The sequence below is a fragment of the Rutilus rutilus genome (assembly GCF_951802725.1).
Source record: "Rutilus rutilus genome assembly, chromosome: 20".
Classification (NCBI taxonomy): domain Eukaryota; kingdom Metazoa; phylum Chordata; class Actinopteri; order Cypriniformes; family Leuciscidae; genus Rutilus; species Rutilus rutilus.
The window spans coordinates 19,580,355-19,602,352 of NC_140225.1; the positions used below are offsets into that span (position 1 = coordinate 19,580,355).

The 21,998-nt window shown below is 39.0% G+C and overlaps 1 protein-coding gene across 1 annotated transcript in view; it reads right to left on the minus strand.

Annotated features, from left to right (window-relative positions):
* Positions 1-583: 583 nt before the first annotated feature.
* The window catches only part of kif16bb (kinesin family member 16Bb), a 43,813-nt gene continuing 22,398 nt past the window's right edge, over positions 584-21,998 (minus strand). The window contains exons 13-19 of the mRNA XM_084391353.1: positions 18,683-18,802; positions 18,469-18,520; positions 18,239-18,376; positions 14,586-14,668; positions 11,354-11,415; positions 4,140-4,209; positions 584-2,902 (exon numbers count right to left, since the gene is read on the minus strand). Coding sequence (XP_084247479.1) covers positions 782-2,902; positions 4,140-4,209; positions 11,354-11,415; positions 14,586-14,668; positions 18,239-18,376; positions 18,469-18,520; positions 18,683-18,802 — 2,646 coding nt within the window. The 3' untranslated portion in view covers positions 584-781. The remainder of the gene's footprint in view (positions 2,903-4,139; positions 4,210-11,353; positions 11,416-14,585; positions 14,669-18,238; positions 18,377-18,468; positions 18,521-18,682; positions 18,803-21,998) is intronic.

The following is a 21,998-nucleotide window of genomic DNA, read 5'->3' on the forward strand; positions in this document are numbered from 1 at the left end:
ACAAATGCAAATTTGAAGCAATCTCGCACTTTAGATTCTATAATTGGCACTGAATAAAATGAACATGAAAATCTTCATTTCTTCTTTAATCCTATTATACATTTTTATAGATCCATTATACAGTACTCTGAATCAACAATCATTTTTGATCTGCCCATATAATATTGCCCAACAAACACCATTACTACTATGTCAATGGTCTCAACCAGCCTTATGAATTTATGATCTTAATCATAGGCACTACTTCCAATGACTAAAACCCATTCACACCAAGGATGATAACTACATCAATAAAAATATAGTTCTAAAAAAGAATAGCAGAATCAACACCACATCTGTAATGATAACGGCACAGAGAAACAATATAGCTGGAATCACTTTAACAAGGTTTTTATCCTGCTGAAAACATAGACAGCCAATCAGAATCCAACCAGCTTTAAATAGCTCAAGCATTTAAAGGCAGACATCTGCATAACTGCAGCGCATGCTTAGAATAAACAGAACAATAATGTGCGTTGGTGTAGACACCTAATGTAGTTATTGTTACAGTTATCATTTTTTGGTGTGTGGCCTTTACTCATCCCTTTGTCAGACAAATTTCTCACAATGCTAGTCATAAAACTTCATGGAAAAGTAACAAAATAACAGAACAATTACAAAATATTTCTCAAATCTTAGCGCCACAGACTCATGTCATGTTTTCGGTGCACTCAGGCTATTTGTAGTCGTCTGTCGAATTCTCCTCACTGGGCTATTAATTATTTTGCTGGAAGGTCCTTGATCAAATGTTTGACAAGTTATTAATCAGGAAGGTGGCCTCAGCGGAGCTGCTGAAAGTTAATTTCCACACTTCATTCCGGGGAGACGAATCAGAGTTGGTAGGAGATTGGGCAGCTGCCTCATCAGCACTGCAGACCTCTAGAGGTTGAGAGTGACCTCCAGTACCACCGGATTTCCGGTAGCCATGAGCCAAAACCACATCCAGACACATACTGCCGTATCCGTCTCTGACCAGCACACAACGGACGTCCAAACGCTGCCGCAGGTCTATTAGCCTGAACTGGGCCTGAGGTGCCACTATAGCTAGTGAACGTGGAGGTGGATGATAAACAGCATTCTCACGCAAGAGACACAAGTGTGTATCAGTCAGGACAAGCTGGACAAGCTCAGATTCTATTGGTACCACCTGTGAAACAGGTACAATGGGGTCAGTGTGCAGCTCGAGACTTGATCGCTGAAATCTGACAGTCGTGTAAAGAAGTATTTGTACATGCGCAAGTGCCGGACGTTCACCCTGCATGTTACCATGTAACAGGAAGACCACCTTAGCCATAGTTTTCTGGAAAGAGCATGTAAGGCGCCCACCAGAGGGTAGAAGCAAATCCTTAATATGGGAGTCCCAGTCTAACGACAAAGATACTATGTCACTTGACAGTAGCGGATGGTCCAGTGCACCACTCTCGAAAGGGCAAATAGCCTCAAGTAAAGTTCGGGACAGTTCTTGACTTAAGACTGCATTGCAAGTGTGCAAGGTAAGTATGCTGTTCTCTGTGATGCCCGTCAGTCTGACAGTCTGCCCAGCAAAACCAATGTGGATCTCCTGAATTTCCTGAAAAGATAATTCATGGAAAACATTTAAAGAGTGTGTGGGGCTGGAAGAATCAGTCAAAGGATCAAAGGTGACCACCAAAAGCTTAGTCTGGAAAAGGACAATAACTGCAGGCTGTGGATCTGGTTGAGAACAGGTGGCGACACTGAGCCAGTATAAAGCTAACACCCGCTCTTCCATTAGCAAGTGGGCAGGGATGGCATTGTGCAGGCAGGAGAGAAGCTGCTGAGGTGGAAGGTTCTGGAGATGGAGCAAGGGTTCAGGTACAGGGTGTAGTCTTTGACAGCATACCTTCAGTCCTTCACTTATCTGGGTGGTCACCGAACCCCTTGTCCGAGTTGTCTCCAAAGCCATCAAAGGGCTCTTCCATTCATCTGTTCTGGATCTTGACAGATCTTGCATGGAAGGCAACGCTACACTCTGTTTTCTTACTGACAATATCTCACTGTGAGACAAACTGCGTCGAAACTGGGTTGCCTCCAGAGTTGGTTTTGCCTCTGGTCTTAGAGTCAATTCTAACTGGATATGGTGTACAAAGGGTAGATCCTTTACCATTGAGCACATTTGATTGTACCAACTGCTTTCTCTACCACCGGTTTGTTCCTTCAAAGAGTTTGTAAGCACACGCCCTGCGTCCGCCAGCATCCAGGATACTCTACTTGCAAGGCTCACCAGGCTAGAGCTGAGCCCACTTCCTTCTGGATGGACTTTGGCTTCATGACTCTCAACAGACATTCTGGATAAAATGTGCTCGCTAAATTGGCCCTCCATGGTAAGTGGGCTATGCCTCTGTGAAAAGTGCTTCAAGCGAGTCAAGCTGGGGACAAAGGCTGCTCCTCCTCCCGTGGCGGAGTGCATGCTCTGTATATGGGACTCCTCAGCTAACAAGCTCCCTTCTGAGCCCACGGTCGGGTAACAGAGATACTGCTTCTCGACATCCAGAAGCCCAGAGGTCCCGTTACGGCACTCTTGAATTATTCTAGTATCCCAGAGCCCTCCATTCACCCTTTTTTCCTCCCCCTTTGTTTCCTTATGTGTAACGTCCACTGACGGAGCTTCAGTTTCTGATTTATGAGGGGCTGACTGCTGCTTCTCCCACTGGATGTTGAGACTTGTCTGAAGCGACTTTCCTAGACTTTTGGCATCTCCTGCAGGGTTGTTAGTGACACAGTGTTCTGTAAGTGCCCTGTGTGTCTCAGGAACGTGCTGACACTCGGAAGGGCCGCTGAAACTACTGTCTGTCTTGTTTTGAGGAAAGAGGAAGTTTGAAGGAGCAAGTGATGAGGAAAATATCTGTAAGGAGAAAAAATGAATAGTGTCAATAGAGTTTAGTTATTCAGGTGACTACATTTTCTAATATATTTCAATAAATGTATCAATGTTTTATGCAAATGTTTTTGAAACTATTTTATTATAGTTACCTTGTCTGGCATCTCTCAGAACTGGGCTTTAAAAGCTGTGAAAATAACTTCTCATTTCTGCTCACTTCTGTTTATCCTGCATCTGTTTATCTGTTTAAGTGGACTAAACACTTCACCCAATATAAATGGAAGAGCCAGGAGTAAAAGCAGTGAGAAGTAATTGGTTGGAAACACTTACTCTATGGACCTTTATATTTGTTAGAAAGGCTCTGCATGGTATTTGTATTAGCTGCATTTCCACAGATGAAAATATGATTAAGCCATTGCTTTGATGCACTCTCTTACCAGGGGGGTAGCCATAAAGCCCCGTAAAACACATGTAATAGGTAAAAAATTTATACATCAAAATCAATGCTAGCTAGAAGTGGGAAAAGGGGCCTTTATACTTGAATTATTTGCCATTTTAATTATTTCCATGGAAAGCAAATGCTTAAGGCAGTCAGTCCATATTTGCAACAAAAAGAACAGCATGTTTCTGTGGTAATAATAAACGACCCCAATACGCACTGTCTGGAATAAAAATACCTCTAATAAAAGTTTAACCTAAACGATCAGTGGTATTACAGTGGATAAACATTACACTTTTGATGCCCTTGTTTTATTTAAAAACTGAGACAGTAGTTGTATTAATTAGGGTCTAATTAATTATAATAGACACTGTGTGACTAATATTCATACAGCCACTGAGTTAATTGAACAAAATAATGACCTCCTTATGTGCTGAAATCAAATAACTTGACAAGAATAGGTCAGTGTGTTCACAGCTCAATCAGAAGCCTCTGATTGACAATTTCAGCATTTTTTTATTTTCAATTGCAAACATAAAAACAGATCTGGCTCTCACTAGGTCCCTGATGCAGCGGCACTGCCTTCAGGCAATGGTCAACTCCATTAATGTTTTTTTAAACCAGTGTATTCTTACATCGCCTGTCCCCATACAGAAGTTATAAAAATCAAGCTACTGCCCAGTCAGCCACAAACAAAACTTAGCACCTCTGATTTTTCTCTTAGACCTAAAGTATAGAATAAAATAAATTCATGCAATTCATCCAGAAGTAAAACAGATCTAGTAATAAAGCACCAAGTGGAGGCTAACAACACATGCTTACCCTGTGATTCTCTCCTGAGAAACAACAGTCTTCTGCGTCACATTCAGGTTGGTCAGAAACCTTTCTGGTACTGCAAGGGAAAACATTCTTCATTTTAGATGATTCAACAAGATAGAAATTCAACATTTGTATTAATATTACAAGGATTAGAGAGGGGAAAAGCATATTTCATCTTACACTTAAGCATGGCCACAAAAGAGCAAAGCAATTAGGTTTATATTCAAAATCACGATGCTGTAGTCTTTGTTTTGAAGAGTGATTTTAATTATTTTTGCTACGGTTATGACACAAGAGACCTCCAACAGACGGGATGGCAAAAAGACTAAACTGCACAATGTCCCACATCTCCAAAAGAGTCTATTAGATTTGAATAGCAAAGGACCCAAAATGTCTGGATGTGATTAGGGCCACTCAGCTAGCTGTGAAATTAAATAGAATGTGCGCATGTAGATTTGAGGATTTACATACAAGCACTTCATCCTCAGACTGTTCGCACAGGGATGGAAAAGCAGCTTGGTGGGAAACAAAGACGACTTTCCGTCAAGCTCAACAGGATTTTGGACAAGAAGCCAAAAATTTAATGGATCCTCGTACACAGCTTGTCGGATAGCAGAGCATGTACAAGTCAAAACCCTGTAAAATGTCAGAAACATCCCCAGTAGAAAACACCAGCAGAGTACTGATCTTATACTCGAGCTTGGGTTTTTGAACAACAGAGCTTCTACTGAGAGCATTTCATACACAAAGGTAATTACAAAATGTTTTACAATGCAGGTCACAAAGGTAATTTCACAAAGCATTTCTTGGTTAGGGATGTGAAAAAGGTGAAGCATAGATTTTTCAAAAATGCAATGCATAATTTTACTAAGGAATCGTATTTTGTAAGAACAAAATTAGTACTGATTTTACAGCATTTAGTAGTGCATTCAATAAACATGGTTGTCATAAGTGTAGGTCAGATAGGCTCCAGACTACAGGCACAATGCACAGCATTAGATAGGAGATTGAAATTCTGAACCTTGACTGGTGCCACAAAGACACATCCTCTAGGTTTCTACCCAAGCAGTGTGACTCCTTTTGGACTGTCTCTTGTATATATTCACATCTCTAGTCTCTATACATCACTATGCCCTGTCTGTGATCATTTCCCTCCCACGGTCTCTGCTGTCTTTCTGTCACCCTCTGAGTTTACAGAGTTGTATTCTTGGTGACTGGCTTCCAGCAGTTTTTGTTGTTTGATAGTTGTTCTACAAATAAGCATGCTATTTTCCATATACTAATCAGTTGGTGAATGAAAACCACATTACTGTTAACCTAGCCTCGCCATTACCCACAAGTTGGCATTTTTAACCTGAAATGGCAAATAAGAATGGGTTTGTGAGTCGCTTCATACTATACTACTTTTTTTTTTTTTTTTACTTGAGGTTAAATGCCTTGCTCTTGTACAACAGAACAGATCTTCAGTCCTTGCAAAGTTAACCAACCTTTCAATTAACATTCCAGATATTTAAAGGGGTCATGAACATCATTTTTATATTTTGTTTCCTGATGTGCACTTATAAATGTTAGTATTTCATTTAGAAATAAAAACGAATTTTCTGCCCTAATTTTAGCCCTCTGATTTGAACACTCTGTTGGAAGTCTGCTATGAGACTTCAATGTAAACGCCCACTGCTATTACTATCAAAGGCAATGAGCATTGTAGCCTTCATTGCAATGAAAAGCTTTCACTTTTATCACCTAACAGTGTAAACATGATGTAAATAAGACAATCATTGTGGAGTTTAGACAGCGTCATTGATTATAAGTTTTGGCGAGAGTCCAGAACTCAGTCCCTGATAAACTCTCACTGTGTGATAGACAGCTCCAATGATTATAAAGTGAGGGTTCTTTGATCGCTTTCTGTATATAATTTTATCTCAATTTTCACGCTACTAAGAGAAACAATGTGTAGTTGACTGTTTAGTCACTGGCTTGATTTACTGAAGCTTGACAGCACTAAACATTTTGAGACAAAGAATGTCTGACTGTCTGACATCAATCATTACATATCAGAAAGCACTGATCACAGAATTAACAGTTACTTACATGCAGTGGCATTACTGTCCGGACCATATATTACCATAAAAGTCTGCACGAAATTGCGACTGAGAATCCACAGTAAAATGTGAAACAAATAATGCTCTACTGAAACACTGAAAATAAATAAACACTTTCCTAGCATTATAGGATCCTTTGGAAGGTAATGTTACTTTAACTCCAGTGATGCTGTATCTCTCTTCACTCTATCTCATCTCACTAACGCGTCAGTGGGGCAGGGCCACAGACGTGACCATGTAAACATAGGCATTGACCTGATTCTGCAGAGGCGGTTTTTCGTCATAATGTGACAAAATCTGAAAGGAGTCGTTTTCAGAGCTTGGTTTCAATAAAAGCTGTTTTTGGATTAACGAGGAAGTTTTGAGTTCTGAAACTTATAGTAAGTTTTTAATAGTACAATGACCTCTTACATGTTAAAAGATCAAGGAAAATTTGATTCTCAATTCATGACACCTTTAAAGGGTAACTAAACCCTAAACCAACTTTTTTTAGTTAATGATCTGTAAGAATGGGGCTTTATTAGTGCTGTTCATTGATTCGAGTAACTTTTTTGACATTTGGGTATAAAGTGTTTTAATTCTACAATATAATATGGTGTAAAAACGTCTGAGTGCTGCCCTCTTCAGGTTGAACGGTGGCTACTGCAGTTGAATTTTCCTATTGGATGTTTGCGGTACTACCTGACGTAAGCAGGTTCCAGCTCACCACGCCCTTGGTACGAGCTAGCGTAGATTTATCTGTATTTAGTACAGTGGTCAGGAGGGTACATAGGTGTAGTGTTGCTGGTTGCAACAGCACTGCTGGACTGCATAGCTTTCCAGCAGACTTGGAAATTAGGCGCCAGTGGTTACATGCACTTGGCCTGGAAGACCGTGAGTTCCCGCCTAGAGTTCAAGTGTGCAACCTGCATTTTACACGGGATTGCTTCTCCAACGCAATAGAGGTGGAAATGGGCTTCTCCACACAGCTCGCGCTGAAAAGCGACGTAGTGCCAAACGCTACTCCTCCTGCATGGACTCCACCACCGCAGCGGCGTCTTGATGTGAGTGATCATATATATTGTAATCACAATTTATGGTTAGGCTAAAGTTAATACTCTGGGGTCAACAAACGCGCCGGCGCATTTTGCTGGATTTTTTCACATAGCGGCAAAATATGAATATGCCTACTGAGAGCGCGCGCTATTGACATCAACTCGATAAAACTCATCAGATGCATGTACTTTACGTCGTCTTGCGACCCTGTGAGTCACTCTCCATTATAGAGTCTGACAGCAGGTCTCAGACTCTATAATGGCCTCTGCCCACTTTTCTAGCATTTTTCAAATATTGCCAGTGGGTGGAGTCAGGCTCTGACCAGGGGTTTAGTTACCCTTTAAGCACTGGGCACACAGTGGGGATTGGGTGGGGATAAAACACTCATCCTTAAAAACAAGACTCACTGTATTTTTGAAGGAAATCTGTTAAACAAAACTGTATCCTAAAGGTAAGACATGACCCACTGCACAAATTTCACAAAGGGAAAAGATCTAAAAGACCTTGTTTGTACTTCCTTCTCTCTGAAACACATTTCAGGAAATGAAGCAGTATTTAATTAAATTAAATTGTGAGTGTACATAAAAAGCCCAAAAAAGAAAGAAACAGGTTTCAGCGAAGTGACAGAACAGGTGAGAAGCATCTGTTTCACTAGCTGATTATTGAACTTTTGCAGTAGCACACCTTCTGTTTGCAAACTGAGAGGAAGCAGAGGTGAATGGGGGAAACATAAACACACTCATCCTACATATAAAGCTTGAGCAAATGCAATGGTTAAATAGCAGCAAAAAAAAAAAGTGTAAAAAAAAAGTAAAAATTTACTTACTTTAAAAGGTTAGTTCACCCAAAAATGAAATTTCCGTCATTAATTACTCTCCCTCATGTCGTTCCAAACCCGTAAGACCGTCGTTTATCTTCGGAACACAAATTAAGATGTTTTTAATGAAATCCGATAGGTATCTGAACCAGCCATAGGCAGCAACGTCATTGCAACTTTCAAGGCCCAGAAAGGTAATAAAGACATTGTTAAAATAGTCCATGTGACTACAGTGGTTCAACCTTAATATTATGAAGCGACGAAAATACTTTTTGTGTGCAAAAAACAAGCAAAAATAACTACTTTATTCAGCAATTTCTTCTCTTCCGTGTTAGTCTCTGTTGCTGCTGACGTAGTAAACACAGTGCAGCACTTCCGGGTTCTACGTCAGACCGGCGGCTCATAATTGGCCGACTCCTGCGTTAGTATCACACGCACGCGTCTTGGTGCTCATGTGAAAAGCGTCAGCCGATTTCATCAAAAATATCTTAATTTGTTATTCCTGAGATGAACGAAGGTCTTACGGGTTTGGAACGACATGAGGGTGAGTAATTAATGACAGAAATTTCATTTTTGGGTGAACTAACCCTTTCAACCGTTCAAGGGATTTTACAAAAAACGTTATAATTTAACAAAAGTCAAGCCAAATGAAAAAAAAACTAAGTGTTTAGCTCTGCTGATACACAAGAAAATGTGTTTACTACATTAACAGCATCAGAGAATGACACGGAAGAGAAGAAATTAGTTTGTTTTCCGCGCACAAAAAGTATTTTATGTCTTAAAAAGGTTCCTGAATCGGTTGCAATCAAAGTAGATTTAATGTTCTTGTTGTTGTAGTGTTAAAGCTATTGATATACGTTTGTAAGCTTTCCTTAGGAAATTGTAAAACTACAAAATGACAAACCAATGAATCCAGGCCAATGGAGACAAACTAAATTTTTATTTTTATTTTGTCTTGCCCAGAAAATCTGTATCCTGAGCAGTGTATAAATATATGGTACAAAACTGACTCATAAATTAAAGCATTTTTGGATAGTGAAATGGCTTTCTTTTTTGCTCTGCTGGTATTTAGCCATGTTTGATGCATGCATCAAATCCTATAGGATTTCTATTCTGATGCTTTTGGAGAAACCAAATCCACAGTCTATCACATGAAAGCCAGAACAAAATAAATTAGCAATCTGCTAGGCTTGCAGTGCTCACTTCAAACACACAAATCCATTATCTATAGAAAGCTTTGAACAACAAAGCCAAAGACGACCAAACAAACAAAACATTTTGTAAACACCGACAAAGGAACAATTAGGGGGAACAGTGTGCAGAACATTGCCGAAGGCGTCTAAAGCGCCACACATAGACTGTGTGTACATGTGAAGAGCCCGGAGGTTCACAGATGATGCATGACGTCTCCAGGCTCCAGCTGCAAACAGTGGCACGTCAGAAAGAACTCTCCCAGCTGGGAGTTGGGAGACTGGGAGCTTTCTTTGTTGTCATAGTTATCGACACACAAGACACAGAACAGCCTGAACCTCTCTAGCTGTCCACATGCCTTATTCTCTTTCTCATCAAACTTTCTTATGTGTGTGGAAATTCTTACACAACACAGGGGGTGTCCAATCCTGCTCCTGGAGGGTCAATCCAGCAGAGTTAAGCTTCAAACCTGTTCTAATACACCTGCCTGAAATTTTCCAGCAATCCTGAAGACTTTGATTACTGGTTCAGGTGTATTTAACTGGGGATGGAGTTAAACTCTGCAGGAATACTGGACACCCCTGGACTAAAATGACTAGTTACCATAGGCGTAATTTGCAGATGGGACAGGTGGGGCATGTCCCTACCACTTTTTTGAAACATCTCGATGCATGGATACCCAATTCAAATAAATCATCCAGTTGACATTCATTTGTGTTAAATAAGAGGTGATCTGGAGCTGTAATGTGTTGTTTTTGAGATTATGCTGAGGTTTCTTCGCAGCTGTTATCAGTGGCGGAACGTTCTCTTTTGGCTCGTGCTTAGTCTTCACACAGGCGAGCGCGTCAATCTATCGCTTAATGCTGTTGTGCACACATAATGCACACAAATGTGTCCCTGCTCTTGATATACAATCACTGATGAACATCTTTTGATTTTAATGAGGAAAAAAAGCAATACGAGGGCGCTTTAGAAAAGTTCTACCACCACTAGGGAAACCTGTATTTATGTATTGGATCTATGTATTTATTCACTAACTTGAAGAAGAATCTCGGGACTAACCATATATTGTATTATAGATATAGTAGATGTAAGAATGAAACTATCACATTAAACATGAGTTCTCAATGTACTATTGAAACTGATTTCTGGACATTGTAATGTAATTGTTTTTCTACAATTATTATTGTACATATCTGATATAGCACTGATATAGCACTGTATTAGCAAAAGTAAGAGCCAAAAAAAGAAATTAGTCAAATGTGTGCAATGAATTCAAATGAATTTGAATTCAAATTCAACTCAAAACCTGAAAACAGAACTGAAAATTTTAGCTAGGGATATAGAAAAGATCAGTTTAAACTAAAAAGAGTGACAAAAGTGTTTACTATTCACACAAACCTGAACTATCACTTAAATGATAGGGTGGTGGTGGCGCAATGGATAAGACACATGCCTTTGGTGTGAGAGACCCGGGTTCGAATCCACTGTGAGACACCAATGTGTCCCTGAGCAAGACACTTAACCCCTAGTTGCTCCAGAGGCGTGCGACCTCTGACATATATAGCAATTGGATAAAAGCGTCAGCTAAATGAATAAATGTAAATGTAAATGTACAGTCCCAGGACAAACATTGACTGAAAAACTTGAACAAAACAGAGGATTTTGCTATTTTTTCCCATCAGAGGCTAGGTCAATTATTTTGGTTGAATGATGAACAATTCACATCTTCAGAGAATGACAAAATTCACATCAAACTCCATGTGAAGTTGCAAATTCTTTCTAAATATTTTATACTTCCATGTTGTTAGATGTGAACAGGTCTCAAATCTCATCCTAGAAGAATATGACAATTGTCCTAAATATGACAATTTATATCCATCTAGTCCACGTTTAGGTATATAAAAAGTAATAAGTGAAGCAATAAAAGTAAATTTTTCCAGGATTAGTGGTGTGCGAAATGTCTTGTGGAAGAAGATAAAGCTACAGTGCTGACTAAACGTTATATAACATAATGAATCAGAGGATGGATGGGGATACAGCACAGTCTGTCTCACAGCAGGTGTACTCACCTGAAATGACTGAAAGTGTCCACGGAGAACGCAGTGGAGTCACTCGACACGAAGAGCCCAGACTGGGGAGAACACACACACACACACACACACACACACACACACACACACACACACACACACACACACACACACACACACACAAATGGATGGTTGAGCATCCATAGACACACAGCACTGTGGTAAAAACCACTCTCACAACAGAAAGACAGCTGTTTCTAACACACCGCAATTACAGCACACTAATTAAAGCAAACATGCTATTAGAAAACACTACAAATCACCATCATTCAGATCGAAATGAGAGAGCAGAATGCAAGTAGACTAGTAAACATGATTGCAATGTGCCTCAATGAGCATGGAAATAAAACACCTTTTATAGCAAACTGTCTTTGTTCGAATTAAAGTTTAAAGAGATAGATCACACAAAAATATTTTTTTTGTCATCAGTTATTCACCGTCATGTTGTTCCAAACCCGTATGACTTTCTTTCTGCCATAGAACACAAAAGGAGATGTTTAGCAGAATGACTGAGCTGCTCTTTTCCATACAATGAAAATGGAAGGTGACCGAGGCAAAACAGAAGCCATGCATGAAGACATTCACTAAAATCTTTCCTTGAAAATCATTCTGTGGTTATGGTTCACTTTCACTGTATGGATAAGAACATCTGAAGCATGCTACAAATAAACTACCTTTGGGTTTTACTCAAGATAGAAAGTCATACTGGTTCAGAAATGACGAATGATTAAGTTTAGACATCTGAATCGGTCCAATATAAGAAACACCTTATGTACATTAATTGTGCAACTTTGCTTTCAAAAGAGTAATATATATATATATATATATATATATATATACACTCACCTAAAGGATTATTAGGAACACCATACTAATACTGTGTTTGACCCCCTTTCGCCTTCAGAACTGCCTTAATTCTACGTGGCATTGATTCAACAAGGTGCTGAAAGCATTCTTTAGAAATGTTGGCCCATATTGATAGGATAGTATCTTGCAGTTGATGGAGATTTGTGGGATGCACATCCAGGGCACGAAGCTCCCGTTCCACCACATCCCAAAGATGCTCTATTGGGTTGAGATCTGGTGACTGTGGGGGCCATTTTAGTACAGTGAACTCATTGTCATGTTCAAGAAACTAATTTGAAATGATTCGAGCTTTGTGACATGGTGCATTATCCTGCTGGAAGTAGCCATCAGAGGATGGGTACATGCCATGGTGGTCATAAAGGGATGGACATGGTCAGAAACAATGCTCAGGTAGGCCGTGGCATTTAAACGATGCCCAATTGGCACTAAGGGGCCTAAAGTGTGCCAAGAAAACATCCCCCACACCATTACACCACCACCACCAGCCTGCACAGTGGTAACAAGGCATGATGGAATGGATCCATGTTCTCATTCTGTTTACGCCAAATTCTGACTCTACAATCTGAATGTCACAACAGAAATCGAGACTCATCAGACCAGGCAACATTTTTCCAGTCTTCAACTGTCCAATTTTGGTGAGCTCGTGCAAATTGTAGCCTCTTTTTCCTATTTGTAGTGGAGATGAGTGGTACCCGGTGGGGTCTTCTGCTGTTGTAGCCCATCCGCCTCAAGGTTGTGCGTGTTGTGGCTTCACAAATGCTTTGTTGCATACCTCGGTTGTAACGAGTGGTTATTTCAGTCAAAGTTGCTCTTCTATCAGCTTGACTCAGTCGGCCCATTCTCCTCTGACCTCTAGCATCAACAAGGCATTTTCGCCCACAGGACTGCCGCATACTGGATGTTTTTCCCTTTTCACACCATTCTTTATAAACCCTAGAAATGGTTGTGCGTGAAAATCCCAGTAACTGAGCAGATTGTGAAATACTCAGACCGGCCCGTCTGGCACCAACAACCATGCCACGCTCAAAATTGCTTAAATCACCTTTCTTTCCCATTCTGACATTCAGTTTGGAGTTCAGGAGATTGTCTTGACCAGGACCACACCCCTAAATGCATTGAAGCAACTACCATGTGATTGGTTGATTAGATAATTGCATTAATGAGAAATTGAACAGGTGTTCCTAATAATCCTTTAGGTGAGTGTATATATATATATATATATATATATATAGATAGATAGATAGATAGATAGATAGATAGATAGATAGATAGATAGATAGATAGATAGATAGATAGATAGATAGATAGATAGATAGATAGATAGATAGATAGATAGATAGATAGATAAATAGATAGATAGATAGTAAGCTGCATTTAAAATCAATTGTCTTAAATATCACTAAATATCACTCTCTGGTCAGAATATTGGACATCTAAAATTGAGAAAAACTTAAACCATGGCACTTAATAATTTACACTGATAAATAACCATTCCAACTTGATAAAAATTATAAGTTTTACATCATCTTAACATAAAATTTAAGTCATAAGATTCATCTGGGCACAAAATATAAATGGAAACAACACTCAGATGAATTTAGTATATATGCAAGCAATCTTCAAACTATTATGCGCCATTGTGTAATATGGAAATGAGCAGTTTGAGTAAAAACTAAGTTTCGCACAACAAAAATGACTGAATGGTGCCACTGAGAGCACCGTGAGGCAAGTTAACAGTTGTTTGTGAGCATAAGAATAGTTCACGCAGAGAGAAGGCGCTGTAATCTCCGTGCACAGAAGAGGAAACAGCTGCTGTCTAACTTTACAATGAGAGACTTAACAGTCAGGAAATATTTAATTACCTGTCACAGCAGTGAGAGACAGAGAGAGGGAGGGAAAGTTAGAGAGAGTGTCAGAGGCTGAGGAGAAAGTAAAACAGAGGAAGAGAAGGTGCATACTCGCAAACCAACGACAGAGACATGTGTGGCTCTTATCAGAAGACACTGAGGTGCACAATTACTTTACCTCTCTGAGGAAATGAAGAAAAAAGGTGTAAAAGATAAAAAGAAAAAAAGAGAACTGGTACTTTGCAAACATACCAAGAGGGATTCATAATTTTAGCTTGAGGGAAGTGTATATGTGCCTCTTTGAAGAAGAAAGCTCCTGTTCTACCTTGCATGGAGAAGCACACAGCCAACTGGCATAGCAATTACAACTGAGAGCAGTTTCTGATGACTTGCATTTTTTAACATAAGTTGGTAATTGTGCTCACCCTTTATCCAGCAGCGTTTTAAATGCATAATTTTTCACAAATAGCTTCAAAAGAGAATGATTTTCCCCCCACCTTGCGTTTCTCCCGGAGTTGGGCTGCTTCTTGAGGATGATTGAAATGGAACATGGTGGCCTTTCCAAGTTGTATGTTCACACCTGACAAACAGAAATATAAACATTATGGTGAAAAATGCAGCAATAAGCAATATCTGTTAAACAATATACCGACACAGTTTACCCAACAATACTCTTATATGGTAAATAACTTTATACATTTACAATAAAAACTAAATATAAGCAATCTGGCAAAAACAAATGATGACAGATAGACGGGAAAATAGACAATCCTGAACATGTGGCCAACCGGTCTCTTTCCTTTTCTAGTAAACACTTTATGCATAACGTTACTGAAACACAACTTTCTCTGGGGATTGTGAGAACGATGGGTTTCCGAGCAGATGCCCATTTCTCTCTTTCTCTCCTCCCTTTTTTTGGAGTGAAAAAAACTAATCTTGCCTCTATTAATGACATCCAAGGGGTGACAAAGCCCTTGAAAAGCCTGCATCAGATGGATTTGGGCCATGGTTGCTGTGGAAATTACTATCATTTGTTCAAAGGAAATGGCTTCAGATGCCACCGTGTCTAAAGAGGGGAACATTGGCAAATTGAAATTTGTGAAAAGGAGACTAGCATGGTTTTCCCACTCTCTTGTGAGTCTTCTCCTTTTTAGTTGGCTTCTCTCTCTCTCTCTCTTTTTTTTTATTTATTTTTTTATCTTACACCCAGAATAGATCTAGCCTGTTTTGTCTGAATTCTGGAGGTTTTACCCTCTTTGAAAGGTTAATCCCACACATGCACTTCAAAAACCCTCTGCACTCTATCTGTTTCATCAGCCAATTAACTGCGGGTCGGGTGCTTTGTCCGCCAGAGTCTTAACCTCAGTCATGTTAGGCTGTTCTGGAAGTGCCACGAGTCTCACTCTGAGATGAGAGTCACGCTGGTGGACATTTACAAGGATAGAAGCAGTAGGGCGGGACTGTTGCACTCCACGGGCCTAGGAATGTAGAGAGGAGATCTGAAGTGGCAAGACGCAGACATACTCAAAGAGCTTCTTTGAATTCCAGTTAAAACCAGAGTTTGACATGATTCATATTTTCTATATTTGTTTCAAAATTTGTTTGCTTGTACAGTTAAGGTATGACATCAAATCTGATTGGATGACTCCAATTCAAAGCTGCTGTAAATAGCTAATAGACAAATCTGTACCCATATACTAGGGATGCACGATGATATCGGCACAACAACGGTATCGGCCGATAAAAGCTTTAAATGACCATCATCGGCATATATGAATATTTCTGCCGATGAGCCTTGCCGATAGGGTGGCGTGTTTCCTATGTGCATGTGACGACCGTGAACATAGCATGAGCGCCAGCAACTTAAACTTCCAACATGTGGAGGCATTTCGAGCATGGGCGTCAGTTTGGTTTGAAATGTGCTGGGTACAATGACGCAGTAATTTTTTTCCTCTTTAGTGCAGGTCATGTTTTAAATTACGATGTCCTGTAGCTTACTAATGTAAGCTCTCCAAGCTACTATGCTCTCCACAGAGCATAAAATATTCATTTTATTTTATTTTTCGTGTTCGCATTTATGAGGAAAAACAGTGACAGTTCTCGGTTACGGATGACCGCTCTGAAAGCGGCACTAAAAGAGACTGCTTTAAAACTTTCACAGAGACCTCAAACAGAAAGCACAAAGCCTTTCTAAGTGAATTTCGTTTTGTATTAATTGTATCTTAATTTTAATCAATGTTTCATCAACCAATTGCCTGGATTTAATAAATAATAAGTAAAGCAGATAATAGATAATAGATATAACAATACGGAGGCGTCGGCGCGTGAACTGGAGCTCATAAATGAAACGAAACTCAGCTTAGCCTACTTGCCTCATAGACCTGAGAAATATATCTATTATCTACAGAACGCTTGAAATCATATTTTTAAACAGAACAATTCAAAACGAAAGAAAACTATGTAATCCGAAATGTGCATTTCTCTCCGGCGCGTTCACTACTGCGAAGATCGCGAGTCATCGTCAACTTCATCTTTGCAGCCGACACAGAAAACACTATTAATAAACAATTAAAATGTCTCCTTGCTATATTTGACATATTCATAATCATTACTTTTGCGGTTCTTTGTGACAGCTTTTAGTTGCTTTAATGGCAGCGCCACCCTTACATGTTACATGAACGGGTCGCCACTGCATCAGCACCGAAAACAGGGGAGCATTTGGTAGACCTGTTCAAGTAGGAGAAGATGTACATTTTTTATTTGAAAATAGATTTTTATTGATTTTACTCCTAAGGACTGAAGTTTGAAGTCTGAACTTAAAAATAAAATGTGGCACTGGCATATCATTTATTCTCCAAGTGAAATAATTTACCTATTTTTCAGGGGTGAATGTCTGTCTACATTGTAAAATTATACATTTATGGTAGAATCAAATGTTGTTTTGTTTGTCTTGTGTATTGCCTTATCAACAACACATGAGTGTAATACAGGAGTGTAGTACAGGAGAGAGACTTGGATTTCTCTTCAGTAAAATTAAAGTGTAAATATATCAGGGGGAAAATGTGTATATACATCGGTATCGGCATCGGACAAAATTAGTTTGAAAATATCGGCATATCGAATATCGGCCAAAATGCAATATCGTGCATCCCTACCATATACTATATGTACTGAATTTTATATTAATAAGCCACAGTGTTGTGTCTTTGACTCACATGGTGTACATAAACCGCCTACAGCCAGGGTATACTACTGTATTACTTGGCAGAAGCACTTATTGTTATATAAAATTTTCAACAAGAATGCATTAAAATTATCATAAGTGACAGTAAAAACTCATACTGTTATATACATTGTTACTTTTATTTTTTTAAATATATAAAATAAATGCTGTTTTTTTTAAACTTTCTATTCATCAAAAATGGTTTCCACAAAATATTAAGCAGCACAACTGTTTTGAACATTGATATTAATAACAGTTGCCGCTGTCGCCTCTGGCTTTACTTAGTTGGGGATGCTTAATATTCAACAATATTATTGATCTGACTGAACTGATGCTGTTATATGAGAACTGAACTGAGCTGGACGATGACATCATTTTTTGCAGAACTGCTTTATATATGAAATGAACTAATTTAATAATTGATGATCTTTACAATGTAACTGAATCAACACACTGTACTGACTTCAGCTGAACAACAGCCGAAATGCATTATTTTCCTGTTATAACTGAAAAGCTGCTTTGAAACAATTTGTATTGTATATAAATAAAGGTGACTTGACTAAGAAATGTTTATTGAACAACAAATCAGCATATTAAAAATTATTTCTGAAAGATCATGTGACTCTAAAGACTGGAGTAATGACTGTTGAAAATTCAGCTTTGCACCATAGGAATAAATTAAATTTTAAAATATAGTTTAAAAAAAACAGTTATTTAAAATCGTAATAATATTTCACAATATTACAGTTTTACGGTATATTTTGTTCAAATAAATCTTTGTGAGCGATAATATTGATAATACTGAACGATAATATTATGCCTAACAACACCCTTTTAACTAGTAAAAAGTTAAGCATTTTAAAATGAATAATGAACTGCAATGGTTTGTCACAGATCCTACAAAAATTAGACTTAACAGTTTATTACCCTGGGTCAGAAGGTATGGCTGGGTCACCTCCACCCCATTGATTGCACATCTGGCTCCTGGTAACGGCACGAGTGTGACTGCTCCTCTCTGGTTCTCGAATACACAGTGTTCCCTCTGAAGAGCTTCACCGTGGAGAACTGCAAAACAGAGAAAGCTCAAAATGAAAAAAGGTCTGACATTGCCGACAGCTTCCTGTCATGAACAAAATCGATGCGGACAGAATACAAACCTATATCCTGCTCTGGCTCGGTTCCTCCAGTCCCAGCTGAAGTTTTACCTTCCTAAACCGCAGAACAGGGGGATGTTTAGAAACAGCAAATATCGATTCAACCAATACTCTAGTTTTTGACCAAAAAAATGTCAATTGGGCAAAACCGACAAGCAACATCACGTTCAACAGTACAGTACATGTTGGCTCTACGTTATGAAGAGGTGCTGCCTACCTTTAAATGATAGAGAACAACCCCTGTGCTGAGTAGATCTTCATCAATGCAGATTAAATAGGGCATTTGGGAATCAAGAACTACACCAATACCCTCTTTTCTGAGAGCTACTGTATCTTCCTAGATAAGAATCATAAAAGAAAACAGAGAAAAAGAGATGAGATGAGATGGGGTTTGGCAAGAAAGATGATGAGCTAAACCATCAGAGAAAAAAAAAAAATCTAAAATATGTTTAAAGAAGCGGGACCAATGCATAAATCTGAAATGACAGACATTTAATTGTAAAGCATCCGAGCAGAGGAAACAGTGTGTGTGTTGTTTATGACTTTGTCTTCATGCCCCAAGGCCAAGCAGAATAATATCTGGCTTTGGCTATATGTCGAAAGGTTGGGGGAATGGGGATGCTGGGAGAGAGGGAGCGATGTGAAAATGAGAAGAAAACACCATAAATCTTTTAGATCACTATGGGTCCATCTCAAACTCTCAAAGTTTGTAAAAGGAAATTCAACCAAACCCCATCTCAGAGACGTGTTGTTGAACCCTGTTAAAACAAGGACACATTACAACAACCAATACATTACGTGTTCAGAAAATAAGACTACTAAAAGACGCTTGGTATTTGAGGAGTGACACTACAAATGTACAAAGACTTGGGGGGTGCATCCTTAGCAACAACAATCCAGTAAGCCGATAGAAAAATGCAAATTAGATTAAAAATAATGCTACACAGAATAAATAAAAGACCATCTTTTTGACATATCTGGCTACAAAATATGTTTTGAATGCAGGCCTTGCCCACTAAAGACGAGGAATTCATAGATCCATGTGAAAAATGTTGAAACTGTCACTATTCTATGCATGGCTTAATGATTAATACTGTGATATAACACAGCGTTGATGTTTTAATTAAAAATCATTACAGTCCAACACCAACATTCCCTGTCATAAACTTTAAAAGTCACAGTTAAATCAATATTCCCAGGAAAAATCCATTGGAGTTGGATTGGAGAGAGGGGGACACATATAAATATGTATTTAATGGCATTTGAACAGCCCTTCACAGAACGGTAATGAGAAGCAGAAAAATTATTCTGCTGTGCGGGGCATCTTTTTTTCTTAAATATGGTAGCACGTGTCCATGCTACTCCTCTTATTTCATTCTTCACAGGGATGGGAGGCATGTTCATGAGTGCCATCAAAGCACACATATTCTTCAAAGGCCAAGTGACATCTGTGATGGTGCACGCAGATAGTCTATAAAGATTAATGCATCAGCTACTTTGAGAATGTTGGTTCCAAGGGAGCGATTATCACATTGGCGAGGCACATATTAAATAAATTCGGCATGCAGGATTTAGCATGTTCATTTTCAGGATGCAAATCCTAGACATACTACATTCGTAAAACCCCTTGTTGAAAAGACAAGCTTAGAGCAGTATGAATTTCCGCTCTGTTTTTTTTTTTTTTTTTTTCTGGTTAGTGCTAGTTTGGTTCGGGTCTGGGTACCAAAGTCAGTAACTGGGTAAAATCAGTCCACTAGGAAGTCTTGCTGGCCAGCCTTGTGACCAATAACCTTGTGACCAGCATGTCAGCATCCAAGAACATCAAATGCTGTTTTTTTTTTCTTCTGCAGGGATACCAAACAATTTAGTTTTTAAGGAAAAGGGGTGTAATTGGTTGGACGTGATTCATGTATTATAGTGTATTTTAGGAATGTATACACTTCAAGTTATTGTATAACTTCAAAAAAAATATTTTGTGTATTCCTATATTTTCTCATGGTCTATCTTACTTTGAAACATTTCTATGCCATCCACATCGTATGCAAACATCACTAAAATGGTAGAAAGTGTCATGCCTCATCAAATAAGTACTCTGCTTTGAATAATGTGTGCTTTCACCGGGGAACACGCGTCTGTTTCCAATACGAGAAAAGAAATAATGACAACAACCCACCTGACTGAACAATGAGAAAAGACCTTCGGATGCCCTGCGCATACTGAAGCAGCACAACAAAAAGAAAAACACTTGCATACCAATCTGTCCGTGAGGACGCATTTAAAATAGGAGAGGGCCAGAGGACGTCTTGAAAGGAGTCATGGACTTGGGCAGAGTGTTGGTATTAATTCAGAGATTTGGAGACTGGAGCACCAAAGGTTCTCTCTTCAGAATGAAAGTTAATGTGCTTTGGTTCACTGTGCTCACTGACCTGAGGACACAAATGTCTTTCATTCTCCGAGGAGCTCTGTATTGCAGAAAATGAACTGCTTTTAAACTTCTGCCTGTGTGTGTGTGCAAGTGATTTAACTCAGTCATATGTTTCATGTTTCAAACTTGTTTACTCATTTACTTTTCAAGGAACACAAAAGTGGAAATTATGAATAATGTGTCACTTTTTCCAATGTAGAATTATGAGTAGGAACTGGATTTCTTAAAGTCGGCATGAAACGGAAGTTGAGAATGTCATTTTTTTCTTGTTGTGACGTATATCCGAGTGAAACGGCTTCTGAAATTCGAAAAAAATGTAGGGCGGGGCTTGATTTCGTCCTTCGGGAATTGATTGGATCGTTGGAGGTTGGGCATTGCAAACAAAATGGAGGCAGATTTGAATGCCAGTTTACATTCAGTTGTGGAGGATTTCTCTCCACCGGACTCCCCACCGTTACCCTCCCATGGAGGATTTTTTATTGAGGAGCCCGGCGACGAGAACGAGGACGAGCAGCTAAATTTTCTAGACAGACACTGATAGCCGCATCCTTTCGCCATGGCACGTGACCGAAAGAGAAGAGAGGTTATTTCGAGGGGGGAGGGAAGGGTAATGTATTTGATTAAAGATTATAAGGGTACATGAATTTTAAAAAAATAATGAAGTGCACAGATAAATAATTTATAATAAACACTACAATATTACATCTAAAAAGAAGATTCGTCAAATTTGATTTCATGCCGACTTTAAGGCCGTGACACACCCAGCCGAAAAAGCACCATAACAGTTGCCTATACTTTCCTGCTAAATTCCAAGTCTTCTGACAAGATCACACCAGTCAACTCGAGAACCCAATTAGTACAATTTGTGAAAAAGAATTGACTCAAAAGAATGACTTGTTCACAAATTTGACTTTCCAACTCCTCTGAACGAATGAGTAAGGGCAGATTATTAATAAGATTAATGACGTCATCGCCTGCCTTCGTCACTCATTTGTTTTCACGGACACTAATTATGTTCAGCTATGCAATCATCAATCACCATAATTATCACCTGTATATATATATGTTCAGTTCTGTTTCAGTTCGGTGTCAGGTGTCATCTATTGTG